General features: G+C 39.7%; 1 protein-coding gene across 1 annotated transcript in view; it reads left to right on the top strand.

Moving 5' to 3' along the window:
- Ppm1d (protein phosphatase, Mg2+/Mn2+ dependent 1D) overlaps positions 1–10,542 on the top strand; it is a 44,891-nt gene extending 34,349 nt beyond the window's left edge. The window contains exons 5-6 of the mRNA XM_070027093.1: positions 173–415; positions 9,876–10,542. Of these exons, the coding sequence (XP_069883194.1) occupies positions 173–415; positions 9,876–10,433 (801 nt within the window). The 3' untranslated portion in view covers positions 10,434–10,542. The remainder of the gene's footprint in view (positions 1–172; positions 416–9,875) is intronic.
- Positions 10,543–13,822: the final 3,280 nt, after the last annotated feature.

The following is a 13,822-nucleotide window of genomic DNA, read 5'->3' as shown; positions in this document are numbered from 1 at the left end:
GGATTTTCCTGCCCAGGCTGGCTTTGAACCAAAATCCTTAGATCTCAGCCTCCTGAGTAGATAGGATTAGAGGCATGAGCCACCCCTGCTTGTATTAACATCTCATTTTTAATTTGATAAAGATGTAGTGACAACCAAGTTACAGTTCTTTTTCCTGTTCTTTTAAATACAGGGTGAGCATGGACAGTCTTGTGCCAAAATGCTTGTGAATCGCGCGCTAGGCCGCTGGAGACAGCGCATGCTCCGAGCAGATAACACTAGTGCCATAGTAATCTGCATCTCTCCAGAAGTGGACAATCAGGAAAACTTCACCAATGAAGATGAGCTCTATCTGAACCTGACTAACAGCCCTTCTTACAATAGTCAAGAAACCTGTGTGATGACTCCTTCTCCATGTTCTACACCACCTGTCAAGGTATTCTATAGTTTTTACATTGTATTTTAATAGAATGTCTTTGATTAAGTTGCCTAAAACAATTTTTAGATTTTTATTTTATTTTATTTTTTGGCCATGGGGCTTGAACTCCTTGTACTCTTCAGCTCAAGATGAGCGCTCTACTGCTTGAGCCACAGCGCCACTTCCGGTTTTCTAGTGGTTTAATGGAAATAAGAATCTCACAGACTTTCCTGCTTGGGCTGGCTTTGAACCATGATCCTCAGATCTCAGCCTCCTGAATAGCTAGGCTTACAGGCATGAGCCGCCAGCGCCTGGCTAGATTTTTATTTTTTATGGTGCCAGTACCAAGGCATGAATTCAGGGCCTTGTGTTCTTGATTGATTTTCTTGTTCATGGCTGGCACTCTACCTCTTTTTTTTTTTTTTTTTTTCTTTGGGTCCGGTCGTGGGACCTGAACTCTGGGCCTGGGTGCTGTCCCTCAGCTCTTAGCTCAAGGCTAGCGCTCTACCACTTGAGCCACAGTGCCACTTCTGGCTTTTTTCTTTTTGCTTATGTGGTGCTGAGGAATCAAACCCAGAGCCTCAGGCATGCAAGGCCAGCACTCTACCACTGAGCCACCTTCCCAGCCCCTGGCACTCTACCTCTTGAGCCACACATTTTGCTGGTTAATTGAGATGGAGTCCCTCAGAGTTTTCTTCCTAGGCTGGCTTCAAATCTTGGGCATCTTGATTACATCATTGAGCCATTGGTGCCGAGCTAATTTTTAGATTCTTTGTTTTTCTTTTTTTGGCGGGGGGGGTCTGGTCGGGGGCCTGAACTCTGGGCCTGGGTGCTGTCCCTCAGCTCTTAAGCTCAAGGCTAACGCTCTACCACTTGAGCCACAGCGCCACTTCTGGCTTTTTTCTTTTTGCTTATGTGGTGCTGAGGAATCGAACCCAGGGCCTTATGCATGCAAGGCAAGCGCTCTACCACTGAGCCACCTTCCCAGCCCTGATTTTTATATTCTTGATAAAATAGGATTACTAAGTTCAGGAAAATGATGGATATTTGTTAAGTAATTTACTATCAGAGAACCCCCATCACCACACACACCACACACATACTTTGTGGTGCTTTGGTTAGATCTGGATCTAATCTGAAAGAAGCTGTGTGTATAGAATCTAATAGAAACGTAATTGTGCTTATTGAAAAACAATGTTTGGAATTTACTTATTTTCTCTTGATATATGAACATTTATAAAGAAAGCATTTAGAAGTTTGTGAAGCTCTTATATCTAATGCTTTATTGGAGTCTCATATTGCAGAAATAGTATTAACATTATAATTTCATTTTATCAATAATAAGACGAGAGATTAAGTAGTCTTAACAAGGTTATATGGAAGCAAGATTCGGGTGGACTTCAGAATATCAGATTTCAGGCCTTGCACTGTATTAATATTTTTAGATAAAGAAACATCATGCCAATTTCTTTCTTCTTTTTCTTCTTTTCTGAGACAGGATCTTACTATATATCCTAGCCTAGCCTGGAACCTCTAATCTCTGCTCATCTTCCTCATTAGTTCGGTTCCTATTTCTTTTTTTTTTTTTTGTCCAGTCGTGGGGTCTGAACTCTGGGCCTGGGCGCTGTCCCTCAGCTCTTCAGCTCAAGGCTAGCATTCTACCACTTGAGCCACAGTGCCACTCCTAGCTTTTTTTCTTATGTGGTGCTGAGGAATCGAACCCAGGGCCTCATGCATGCAAGGCAAGCGCTCTACCACTGAGCCACCTTCCCAGCCCCGGTTCCTATTTCTTAAGCAAATTAATAGTATATAAGTTGAGGCCATGTTGAGAGGCAAATTTAAATGGTTACCATATTTTTTCTGATTTATTTAGAACTTGCTTGTGTGTTCATTCTATTATCCTCCTACCTAAAATTGGTAACAGCTTTACAATAAAGCCATGGCTAACCTGGCCTTCTGAAAATGTAGATTGACTATTGAGATGCGAAATAAAAAAGAAGTATTTATATCAGGCAGTTTTTAAAATAGCTAAATAACTTTGGGCTAGGAATATGGCTTAGTTGAGTGCTTGCTTAGCTAAAGCTCTGGGTTCAATTCCTTAGTACCACATAAACAGAAAAAGCCATAAATGGAGCTATGGCTCAAGTGTTAGAGTGATAGCCTTGAGCAAAAGAAGCTCAGAGACAGTGCCTAGGCTCTGAGTTCAAGCCCCAGAACTAAAAAAAAAAAAATTAAAAAAATACACACACACACACACGTTTATATATATATTTATACATATACATATTATTTTATACATATGTATAGTAAAATAATTTGGATATTGTCACCTTATATACCCAATACTTACTTTCTCTTTACACATATATTTATGGAAAAAAAATTATGAAGTGGAATCTTTCTGTTTAAATATTAACAGATCACTATTTTATACCTTTTCTTAGGGATGCTTCTTTCTTTTTTTTTTGTTGGTCGTGGGGCTTGAACTCTGGGCCTGGGCGCTGTCCCTCAGCTCTTCAGCTCAAGGCTAGCGCTCTGCCACTTGAGCCATAGAACCACTTGTTTTTGTTTTTCCTGCTCATGTGGTGCTCAGGAATCGAACCTAGGGCCTCATGCATACGAGGCAAGCACTCTACCACTGAGCCACCTTCCCAGCCCTGCTTCTTTCTTTTTAAGCTAGGCATGGGAGTGTATGTAATCTGTAATCAGGAAGCTGACTCAGAAAGATCAAGATCAGACTTAAGATACATACTGTGACTCTCAGCAAACAAAAAAAATGAGACAAAAAAGCTTTTTCTGCTGGGTGCCAGTGGCTCACGCCTGTAATCCTAGCTACTCAGGAGGCTGAGATCTGAGGATCACAGTTCAAAGCCAGTCTAGTAGGAAAATCCATGAGACTCTTATCTCCAATTGACCACCAGAAAACCAGAAGTGGCACTGTGGCTCAAGTGGTAGAGTGGTAGCCTTGAGCTGAATTTCTCAGGGACAGTGCCCAAGCCCCTCAGAGTCTAAGCCCCATGACTGACAAAAGCAAAACAAAATAACAAAAAAAGCTTTTTCTTTAAAAGTTCAATAATAATGCAGACTGGAATCTTTTAAGTCTGTTCATTATCTTTTCAAAGCTTATATTTGCCTATTTTTTTAAAAACAATTTTATTCTTGTTATTAAGGTATTGTACAGAGGAGTTACAGGTAATGAATACATTTCTTCTTTTTTTCTTTTTTTTGGGGGGGTCTGGTCATGGGGCTTGAACTCTGAGCCTGGGCGCTGACCCTCAGCTCTTCAGCTCAAGGCTAGCGCTCTACCACCTGAGCCACAGCGCCACTTCCAGCTTTTTTCTTTTTGTTTATGTGGTGCTGAGGAATTGAACCCAGGGCCTCACGCATGCAAGCAAGCACTCTACCACTGAGCCACCTTCCCAGCCCATATTTCTTTTTTTTTTTTTTTTTTTTTTGGGGTCCGGTTTTAGGGCCTGAACTCTGGGCCTGGGCGCTGTCCCTCAGCTCTTCAGCTCAAGGCTAGCACTCTACCACTTGAGCCACAGTGCCACTTCCGGCTTTTTTCTTATGTCATGCTGAGGAATCGAACCCAGGGCCTCGAGCATGCAAGGCAAGTGCTCTACCACTGAGCCACCTTCCCAGCCCCCCATATTTCTTTTTTTTAGACAGTGTCACCCTTCATTTGCTTTCCCCATTTCCCCCCCTCACATTCTTGCCCACATACTACATAGGTCATTTTCTACATAGTGTATGCTGAAGAGCATAATTGCATTGTTCATCCTTCCTCCCTCCCTCCTTTATCCCTCCCTTTACTCCTTCTCCCCTAAAAGAAAAAAAAAATACCCAAAGCAATAACTACCACCACCAACAATAACAGCAACACCCCCCCCCCAACCCAATGTTTCCATTTCCTGGAATTGGCTTTGATAAATAAATTCGTTCCTCCCCTAAGAGTATCCTCCTTTAAGTCTGTGTGTGAATGCCTTAGAGTCTTGTTTAGGTTAACACGACCAGTTGTATTTTAGATCTAGCTTCTACATAAGAGAAAACATATTCTCTCGGTGTCTCAGTTTGGTTAACATCACTTAGCATGATGTGTTTTGGGTCCATCTATTTCCTGAAAATGACATCTTTTTCTAATGGATATTAAAATTCTACTGTGTATATATGCCACATTTTATTGATCCCCACTTATCTGTTGTAAGGCATCTGGGCTGTTTCCATACCTTGGCTATATGTGGATAGTACAACAATGAACGAATATGCAAGTGTCTTCACTTGACTTGTAATGATCTGGGTAGATGCCCAAATTTTTGCCTATTTTTGGATACTTAATATATTGATTTCTTATTCGATGGTGTGCTTGAATAGGTAATGTTTAGATAGATTAGAGAAGGGGGAAGGATTTAGGGGTTAAGGGTCAGGGAAGAGGACAGTGGTATGGTGACATGAATAAAAATTTAAAATATATATGTATTCTAATACATATTATTGCAGCTGATAATTGACATAAGTAAAATTATATAAAAATACATTTTAAAACTTGTTTCTCTTAGCCGGGTGATGGTGGCTTATGCCTGTAATTCTAGCTACTCAGGAGGCTGAGATCTGAGGATCGTGGTTCAAAGCCAGCCTGGGCAGGAAAGTCTCTGTGGAGACTTTAACCTCCAATTAACGACCAGAAAACTGCAAGTGGCACTGTGGCTCAAGTGGTAGGGTGCTAGGCTTGAGCTTTGAAGAATTCAAGAGACAGGGCCCAGGCCCAGAGTTCAAACCCCACAACAGACCAAAAAAAAAAAAAAAAAGAAGTTTCTCTTGCTCTGGGTGCTGATGGCTCATGTCTGTAATCCTAGCTACTCAGGAGGCTGAGATCTGAGGATTGTGGTTCAAAGCCAGCCTGGGCAGAAAAAAGTCCCTGTGAGACTCTTATCTCCAATTACCCACTCAAAAATTGCAGGTGGTACTGTGGCTCAAGTGCTAGAGTGCTAGTCTTGAGCACAAAGAGGCTCAGGGACAGTGCCCCAGCCTGGGTTCAAGCTCCATAACTGATAAGAAAAAAAAAAAAGATTGCTCTCTTAGTGGTACACTGGGTGCCTCACGCTTGTAATCCTAGCTGCTCAGGAGTCTGAGGTCTGAGGATCACAGTTCAAAGCCAGCCTGGGCAGGAAAGTTTGTGAGACTCTTTTCCCCAGTTAAGGAGCAAAAAAGCCAGATGTGGTAAAGTTGTAGCCTTGAATTAAAAAGCTCAGGGGCAGTGCCCAGGCCTTGAGTTCAAGCCCCTGGACTGGCACAAAAAGAAAAAAATGTTTCTCAGGCTGAGGCAGGAGGCTCATTTGAGCTCTAGGAGTTTGACACTATCCTTATCTCAAAAAGAAAAATCTATACATATTTCTCAAGTTTGAGATATTAGGAAATGTCTATATCAATTCAGAATAATTAGGACTATTTGTTCTGGTGTAACCAATAACACAAATCTGTGTTCAGTAAATTATTTTTGTTTTAATTTACTTGAAGGTGGGTACTTATAAGTATCTGTGATTTATTCAATTGTTAGTTATACTAATCTTAAGAACATGCAGAAAAAAAAAGAACATGCAGGGCTGGGAAGGTGGCTCAGTGGTAGAGTGCTTGCCTTGCATGCCTGAGGCCCTGGGTTTGATTCCTCAGCACCACATAAGCAAAAAGAAAAAAGCCGGAAGTGGTGCTGTGGCTCAAGTGTAGATCGCTAGCCTTGAGCTTAAGAGCTGAGGGACAGTGCCCAAGCCCAGAGTTCAGGCCCCACGACTGGACCCCCCCCCCCCAAAAAAAAAAAACATGCAGATAAAATGTAAAGATTGTGTGTGTGTGTATATGTATGTATGTATATATGTATGTATGTGTGGTGTGATACTGGGCATTGAATTTGGGGTCTTGCACATGCTAGCTACATTTCCAGCCCCCCCCCCTACTCTGATTATTTTTGAGATAGGGTCTTGCTTTTTGTCCAGTATTGCTTGGACTGCAATCTTATTTATGGTCCCTCCTGTAACTGGTATGACAAGCATGTATCACCATGCCTACCTTTTTTCTGCTGAGATGGAATCTCATGAACTCCAGTCTCAGCTTCCTGAGTAGCCCGGTGGACCTGCATACACCTCTGTACCAGGTAGTGGTTGAAGTATAAAGGTCTTATAAAGTTTTTGCCTGGGCTAGCGTCAAGCTGTGATCCTCCCTGTTTTTGCCTTCTGTGTAGCTATTATAGGTGTTAGTCTCCTAAGCCCAACCTATACTTTTTTTTTCTTTTTTTTTTGGTCGGTTGTGGGGCTTGAACTCTGGGCATGGGCACTGTCCCTGCGCTCTTCAGCTCAAGGCGAGTGCTCTACCACTTGAGCTACAGTGCCACTTCCGGTTTTCTAGTGGGTTATTGGAGATAAGAGCCAGCTCCTGCCCTGGCTGGCTTGGAACTGCAATATTCAGATCTCAGCCTCCTGAGTAGCTAGGATTACAGGCCTGAGCCACCATCCACCCAGCCCAACTTTATCCTTTCTTTAGGGTAAACAAACTGTGTTTTACAAGCCGGGAACTATGGGAAGGAGGGATAAGCAAGGATAGGAGAGTTCCAGAAAAATTAAAAGTTTGTTTCAGTTGTGTTATAGGCATAATTTGTAATAGTTAACTAATATTAGATTATAAAAGACTGAAAGATATCCCCAAGGCAGTGAAAATTTTAAAGTATGTGTTTTAAGTAAGCAATCTCTTAATATTAATAAATGTTTTCTGAGATTCAGGAAGCGTTAAAAATACAAGTTATTTTGAGACGAGTCTTAAGAAGTCTAAGCAGTTACCTGTTCTAACAGATGCAATGTGTTCCCACAGAATGCCAATAAAATGAGAAGGAACAGGAAAAGTTCAAGGAGGAAGTGGGCCAAGCTCAGCTAGTGCACTTACAGTGTCAGAATAATACGTGAATTTAAAGAGAGAATAAAAAAGAAATTATAATAAATTGTGTTATCTCTGAAATTGTTCCCTTGTTTTTCTTTTATAAAAAACTTCCATCCAATGTCTAAGTTGTTTTCCATACTGGAGCACTATGTTGTGTTGTTCAAATGAAAGATTTGATTAGTTCCTTTTTTCTTTTGGCTCAGTAGAGGCATGCTGTTAATTTGGCAGCAGGGAGCCTTCTGCTTCAGAACTTATTTGCTGTACATCCTGTTTCTCTATTATGAACTCTTGGTCTGTGAATTTTTTTTTTAATTACTTAGTTTTCTGTGATCACATGGAGCATGCTAAGTGACCAGGCTAAACTTTCAAATTAACCTAGGTGGAAGGTTAAACTCACATAAGCTCTCATTGTTGTTGATATTGAAAGTCATATGTAAGTACTTAAAAGCAGATATTGTTCCTTTACATTTATCACAGCACTACTACCTTGAATTGAGATTATTTTTCCAACATTCAGTGTTAAAACAGTCAGGAATAAGCAAGCTTTCAATGAATCTGTAGCATATAATAAACAAGCCAGAAAGAGAGAGATACTTTTAGAAGGGAAAAGCAGTGTGTTTGGGACACTATAAAATTAGGAACTAGATTTCTGTGTCATTTCCTCATCTCTAGTTTCCACTGGACCTACAGTAGTTTTTTTTTTTTTTTTCTTTTCATTCAGTAAGCATGTTCATGTCTGTTTATATTGAAATACTTTGTGTATCCTCTGAGCTTATCTTTTCAAGATACATCAAAGGAAACAGTCTGACTTAGGAGGAGTATACTTTTAAATGGCTGTGTTTAGAAAGTTGATTAGTTGTGAGGGATTTTATATCGGAGGAGGACCAGACAATATGTCATCATTTACTACCCTACAAAAGGGTTTGAAGGCTGGGTGTTGATGACTCATACCTCTTATCCTTAACTACTTATGATGCTGAGATCTGAGGATCACAGTTTGAAGCCAGCCTGGGCAAGAAAGTTGGTGAAACTCTTATCTCAAATTAACTCCAAAAAAGCCAGAAGTGGAGCTGTGGTTTAAGCTTAAGACTAGCACTCAGACCCTGAGAACTGTCACCCCCGCCCCCCGAAAAAGGTGGGACAGCTGAGTGGCTCTCCAAAATGTTATTTTGTGAATTTGGTTGAGTTCATCTGAAGGAAATTTTACACACTAGGAGAGATTAGTATTTGTATTTTAGCTTTCTCTTTGAGAAACTATTCAGTGGTTGTATAGAATACTATTCAATGGTTATTTAGGAAGTTTGTGTTTGTTATGAAGAATATTCCTACTTGTCTAGACACGGAAGGATATTTAAGTATATTTGGATCTAGAATACTGTACCCAAAATGGAGTGTGCATGTGAATCAACTGTGAAGCATTTTAAAAAAGAATACTTGACTTTCCCTGGGGGTAACTTTTACTTGTTCAGTTAACTGTTTACCTTCCATTTTCAGAAAGCCCCCATCACATGTCCTACTCTTAGTTGGTACACAGTGTCTAGTGTTTGTGGGACGTTTGCAAAGTAATATCTACCTTAGTTTCCATCATGTATAGTTGTTTTAATTTTGTATTTCACTCTTTTTTTTGTCAGTCGGGGAGCTTGAACTCTGGGCCTGGGCACTGGCCCTGAGCTCTTCAGCTTAAGGCAAGCACTCTACCACTTGAGCCACAGCGCCCACTTCCGGCTTTTCTACCACTGAGCCACCTTCCCAGCCCCTGTATTTCACATTTCTACACTAATATTTATAAATTAGAATTCGAGTCACTTATGCTAGTTAGTTCCTCTACCCTGAAGATGACTAAGCTAACTAGTCTTAATTTACCTCTGAAATTGAGTTATGGTATTTGAGTTATGTGTCTAAAGTATATATAAGTCATTTAATCTTACTATCTTTGAATAGATACATTTTCATCTCAATTATGCAATCCTATGTTTAATTGAAAAATCGTATCTAGTAGGTAGGAGTTTGTTTGAATTACAAGAAAATTGGGATGTTTCTCATAATCATTTTTTGCAGTCCAAGAGGAAAAATGTCATAGGAAAATATAGGAAAAAGATCAGTTATTACATCAGCATTATGTTATTGATACACATAACATTCAGATGTCAATAGAATAGGATACTTTTGATCTTCATGTTTAAATTCAGAATGATTGGGTTAGTAAATGTGTGCTTATAGCTATAGTTAGGCTCTTTTGTGAAGATTAGTTAGGTTCTTTTGTGAAGATTCATGTTTCTGAAACAACTTTATTTTGATTAGCCAGCAGTAATCAAGAAATACTGCGACCACATAAAGCTGCACACTTGGTTTAGATTGTTTAACTTTTATTGTCTCTTTTTTTACTCAGGTTAACCCATAAATCCTTGCCCATAGTTCAGTAAATATAAGCTGAACTAATGAATACATAGTGTTTTTTTTTTATCATCTTTATTACTTCATAAAGAACCTAATGTCATATGTTATGGGTTTATTGAGTTCTAGGATAAAGTATTTGTTTTATCTTCTTGTTTTTCAGTCACTAGAAGAGGATCCATGGACAAAGCTGAATGCCAGGGACCATATTCCTGCCCTTGTTCGTAGTAATGCCTTCTCAGAGAATTTTTTAGAGGTCTCAGCTGAGATAGCTCGAGGGAATATCCAGGCTGTAGTCTTACCCTCAAAAGATCCAGAGGCACTTGAGGAAAATTGCACTAAAGCCCTGACTTTAAGGATACATGATTCTTTGAATACCCTGTCAGTTGGCCTGGTGCCTACCAATTCAACAAATACCACTGTGGACCAAAACCAAAAAAATTCAAAGATGTCACCTGCTCAAATGAAAGCCCAAGAAGTTGAAAGAACCCCTCCAGCAAACTTCAAAAGGACATTAGAAGAGTCCAACTCTGGCCCGCTTATGAAGAAGCATAGACGAAATGGCTTAAGTCGAAGTAGTGGTACTCAGTCTGCAAGCCTCCCCACCACCTCACAGCGAAAGAATTCTGTTAAACTTACCATGCGACGAAGACTTAGAGGCCAGAAGAAAATTGGAAATCCCTTACTACATCAACATAGGAAAACTGTTTGTGTTTGCTGAAATGTAACTGGGAAAGGGATTTTCCATACTTAGGTTATGAGGGCTTTTTAAATCTGGTGCCGAAACTTTTTATAAGGGGACAAAATAAAGAGTATACAGTTTGACTTTTTGCTTGTATTATAAATGTGAATTTTGTAGATGTAGGGTATAAGTTGCTGTAAAATGTGTGTAAATTTGTATCCTTCACACAAACTCAGTCTCTTATTCTGACACACAGTACTTACATCAACAGGGCTAAATGTTAAAAATCAAAGAATTATTAGATTTTAGAAATACATTTAAACTTTTTAAAATGCTTATTAAAATTTGTATAAGCCACTTGTGATGAAAACAACACAGCTTTTTAAAGTGAATTATTAAGTAAACTGGAAAAGTGATGTATTTTCCTAGTGAATTGTGCTCCACTAAATGTTTCCTAGGGACTATTAATGTCTTTTAAAAATTATTTTTATTTCTCATTTCATAATTCAGGATTGAAGGTTTTTTTCTTTTTTTCTTTCTTTTCTTTTTTATTTTTTTGGTTAGTCACGGGGCTTGAACTCAGGGTTTGGGCACTGTTCCCTGAGCCTCTTTGTGCTCAAGACTGGTGCTCTGCCACTTGAGCCACAGCACCATTTCCAGCTTTTTCTTAGTAGTTTGTCACATGGACTTTTCTGCCTGTGCTGGTTTCAAACTATGATCCTCACATCTCAGCCTTCTGAGTAGCTAGGATTATAGGTGTGAGCCACCAGCACCCGGTCAGAATTGGATTTTTTCGTAGGAGAAGTGTTGAGTCATTCTAAAGTAGCTGGATTTTTAGTCTCTCTCTCTCCTTCTCTCCCTGTCTTTCTCTCTTTTAATTGCCAGTCCTGGGGCTTGAACTCAGGGCCTGGGCACTATCCCTGAGCTTTTTTTGGTCAAGGCTAGCACTCTCCAAGGTGCCACTTCTGGCTTTTTCTGTACACGTGTTACTGAGGAATCAAACCCAGGGCTTCATGCATGCTAGGCAAGCACTCTACCACTAAGCCACATTCCCAACCCTAGTCTCCCTGTTTCCTAGTTAAAATATGTGCTCTTACTTTAGTAGGCTTTTTTTTTTTTTTTTTGCCAGTCCTGGGGCTTGAACTCAGTGCCTGGGCACTGTCCCTGAGCCTCTTTTTGCTCAAGGCTAGTGCTTTACCACTTGAACCACAGCGTCACTTCTTGCTTCTTCTGAATAGTTTATTGCAGATAAGTCTTACCAACTTTTCTGCCCAGGCTGGCTTCAAACCATGATCTTCAGATCTCAGCCGCCTGAGTAGGATTACAGATGTGAGCCTGTGAACCTGGCTCTTCAATAGGATTTTTCTTTTTTGGTTGGTCGTGGGGCTTGAACTCTGGACCTGAGCACTGTCCCTCAGCTCTTCAGCTCAAGAGTAGCACTCTACCACTTGAGCCACAGCACCACTTATGATTTTCTAGTGGTTTATTGGAGATAGAGTTTCAAGGACTTTTCCTGCCTGGGCTGCCTTTGAAATGCGATCCTCAGATCTCAGCCTCCAGAGTAGCTAGGCTTGCAAGCTGAGCCACTGGCACCCAGGTTTCAATAGGATTTTCTAAACATTAATCATCTGATCACTGACTCTTTGGCATAGAAAGAGATTTGTTTTCCTAGAACCACTTGTCTTCCTCAGTCACCCTAGACCCCTGGCATCATGAGTTTGTAAAGTACTCTTTTCTAGTGTGATGTTTTCTTGCTATTTCAATAACAGATGGTGCTGCTAATTTCCAACATTTCTTAAGTTATTTTATATCATACAGGTTTCATGATCATGAAGATGTGCTTGTTCATATAATAAATAAGTGAAGCATTCTTTATGTTGCTGATACTCAGTGACTGGTATATGTTAATAGTCTATTGTGCTGTGATCATGCTTTTGAGTAATGACTTAAAATACATGTAATACCTATTTTTGCATGCAAAGTTTTTATTTTGGTGTAGGATACATAGAAACAAACTGAATAGCCAACAAGAACATGATTAAGTCTGATTATAAGTATTTGTTAAAACATTGTTTATACTTTGGCCATAAGGGAAAAAACCTAAAAGGAATATTAAAACACTGTGAGTATATAATTTTGACGTGATGAGTTATGTTCTATATAATGAGAAAAAAAGTTAAATTAATTTGAACAAAGTTTTATCACTAGATTAAAGAGTTAATTCATGGCCTTGGGAGTGTAACTCAGTGGTATTGTACCTGCTTATCATGCCAGAGTTCCTTGGGTTCAACACCAAAACAAATGTTAATTTATAATGCAACATTGATTGTGTAGCATAAGCTTAGACGCTGTATGGTGGGAGAATCTTCTACAAGAGGATTAAGGGTTAGTGATCAAAGTGAAATGTTACTTGTGGCTAGTTCATTGATGCTGAGGATTGAACCCAGGGCATCAGGCTTGTAAATTACATGTTGCACCACTGATCCACATACCCCCAGTCTGGGATGGCTATTTATTTTTTTGTCTTTTTGACAGTACTAGGGTTTGAACTCAGGGCCTAGTTGTGCTTGCTAGGCAGGCACTCTTGTAGTTTGAGCCACACCTCCAGCCCTGATTTTACTTTTTATAGTGCTAGAGATTGAACCCAGGACCTCATGCATGCAGGGCAAATGCTGTGTTGCTGAGCTACATCTCCAACTTCATGATTGTCTTTTGAGGATTTTTGGATATTGAAGAGTTTGTGTTTCATATCTTTCCAGGATAAACACAAAGGAAGTACAGATACTTCTGTAGTGAATTCCTTATGAAGGGCTTTTTCATATTGCAGAACTATGATACCATCATAGCTGCATTAAGTATCAAGCAAGCAAGTCTGAATGTATATTAAAATCCACATAGCTACTTTTCACTTTTTATCCTCGTGGTTGTAAATAAAATATTGCTAAACATGAAGTTTAAATTTCCATTTGATTAGTACAATGGATTATGTAATCTTTATTTTTCAGATTTTTTTTTGTGTGTGTACGTGTGAGGTGCTGGGGTACCAAACCCAGAGCCTTAACCTGAGGTAGGCAAGTGCTCTACCACTAAGCTATGTCTCTAGCAAGCCCTTATGCAAAGCTTTCAAATGTGTGTTACCTAGCTGTGTTTTTGTAGCAGTATTAATGAGCAATGTTATTTTCATCATGAAATATACCTGGGAAGTAGCTGTAATGAAAACATTTTAGTGTATTTTATTCCTAAATATACTATGTCACTAACAAAAGTTAAAAACTTTCTTTTTGTTTGTTTTTGTCTTTTGAAACAGGGTCTCATTCTATAGCCCAGGTTGGCCTGGAACTCCATGTGTCACACAGGTTAGCCTGGAACTCAATTCTCCTGCCTCAGCCTCCCAAGTGCTTGGGACTACAAGTGTGTACCCCTGTAAG

Source organism: Dipodomys merriami, unplaced genomic scaffold, assembly GCF_024711535.1.
Source record: "Dipodomys merriami isolate MVZ:Mamm:240054 unplaced genomic scaffold, mDipMer1.0.p SCAF_19, whole genome shotgun sequence".
Classification (NCBI taxonomy): domain Eukaryota; kingdom Metazoa; phylum Chordata; class Mammalia; order Rodentia; family Heteromyidae; genus Dipodomys; species Dipodomys merriami.
This window is presented reverse-complemented; position numbering and strand designations above follow the sequence as displayed.